The 1045-nt window shown below is 46.1% G+C and overlaps 1 protein-coding gene across 1 annotated transcript in view; it reads left to right on the forward strand.

Moving 5' to 3' along the window:
- Positions 1-883, forward strand: part of FAM107B (family with sequence similarity 107 member B) — a gene marked incomplete at its 5' end in the record, with an annotated part of 18307 nt that extends 17424 nt beyond the window's left edge. Inside the window, one exon of the mRNA XM_019663414.1 lies at positions 872-883. Within this exon, the coding sequence (XP_019518959.1) occupies positions 872-883 (12 nt within the window). The remainder of the gene's footprint in view (positions 1-871) is intronic.
- Between the last annotated feature and the right edge of the window lie 162 nt (positions 884-1045).

Here is a 1045-nt window from a genome sequence, read left to right on the forward strand (position 1 = left end):
TGGTTATTTATGGAAAGTATGCTCATTGCTACTGGGGTGGTTGTTGCTCCCAGGCCTCTCAAGGTTATGAAATATATTTGTGTGTGTAAGTATAAATATGCATTCATACATTTGCATTGACACTTATATTTATAGTAGTTACTGAAAATCAGAAGTTCACATCAATATTCCCAATTCGCGTCTAGTAGCACATCCTCGCTTTCCCTCTTCCCGTGTTTGTAGCTCCCTTCTCAGCAGGGAAAGCCTGGCCGCCGCTGTCTTTCCTGCACTTATGTAGCTCCGCAGTCATCTCACAGGTAACCCATCTCCCGACTTTGCTTGGCCAACGTCCTCACTCTTGGCCTCGCCTGGTCCTTTTTTTGACTGAATTATCCAGGAAGGAAAAAAGGGAACACTGTTTTTTTCTTGAGCCTTTAAACATTTATTGTGAATTTAAATAAATTGTCTCCACTTAAACTGCAACTACAGATTTGGTTTGCCTGATTGTGTTGAACCTTTCCAACTCCTTAAACAGCACGTGAACCATGCTTGACGTATTAGGGTTCTCCAGAGACACAGAGGCACTAGGACATAGATATATAGGAAAGGTATATATCAGTGTATATACAACAAGGTTGTTATGAGGAATTGGTATACACAATTCTGGAGGCTGAGAGGTCCCACGAGCTTCATGTGTAAGCTGGAGACCTAGGAAAGCCGGTGGTGTAATTCAGCCTGAGTCTGAGCGCCTGAGGGCCGGTGAATGACACTGGGGGAGCTGATGGTGTCAGTCCCGGTCCCAGGACAGGAGACCGATGTCCCAGCTATGCAGTGAGGCAGAGAGAGCGCGGAATCTCCCTTCCTCCACCTTTTGTTCTATTTGTGCCCTCAGCTGATTGGATGATGCCCTCCCACATTGGAGAGGGTCATCTACTGAGTCCGCCCGTTCATTTAAATGCCAGTCTCCTTTGGAAAGACCATCCAGAGGCAGCCAGACACCATGTTTAATCTGGGCACCCTGTGGCCCAGTCAAGTCGACACAGAAAATTAACCATCACACTTGAAT

The sequence above is a fragment of the Hipposideros armiger genome, unplaced genomic scaffold (assembly GCF_001890085.2).
Source record: "Hipposideros armiger isolate ML-2016 unplaced genomic scaffold, ASM189008v1 scaffold_390, whole genome shotgun sequence".
Taxonomy (NCBI): Eukaryota; Metazoa; Chordata; class Mammalia; order Chiroptera; family Hipposideridae; genus Hipposideros; species Hipposideros armiger.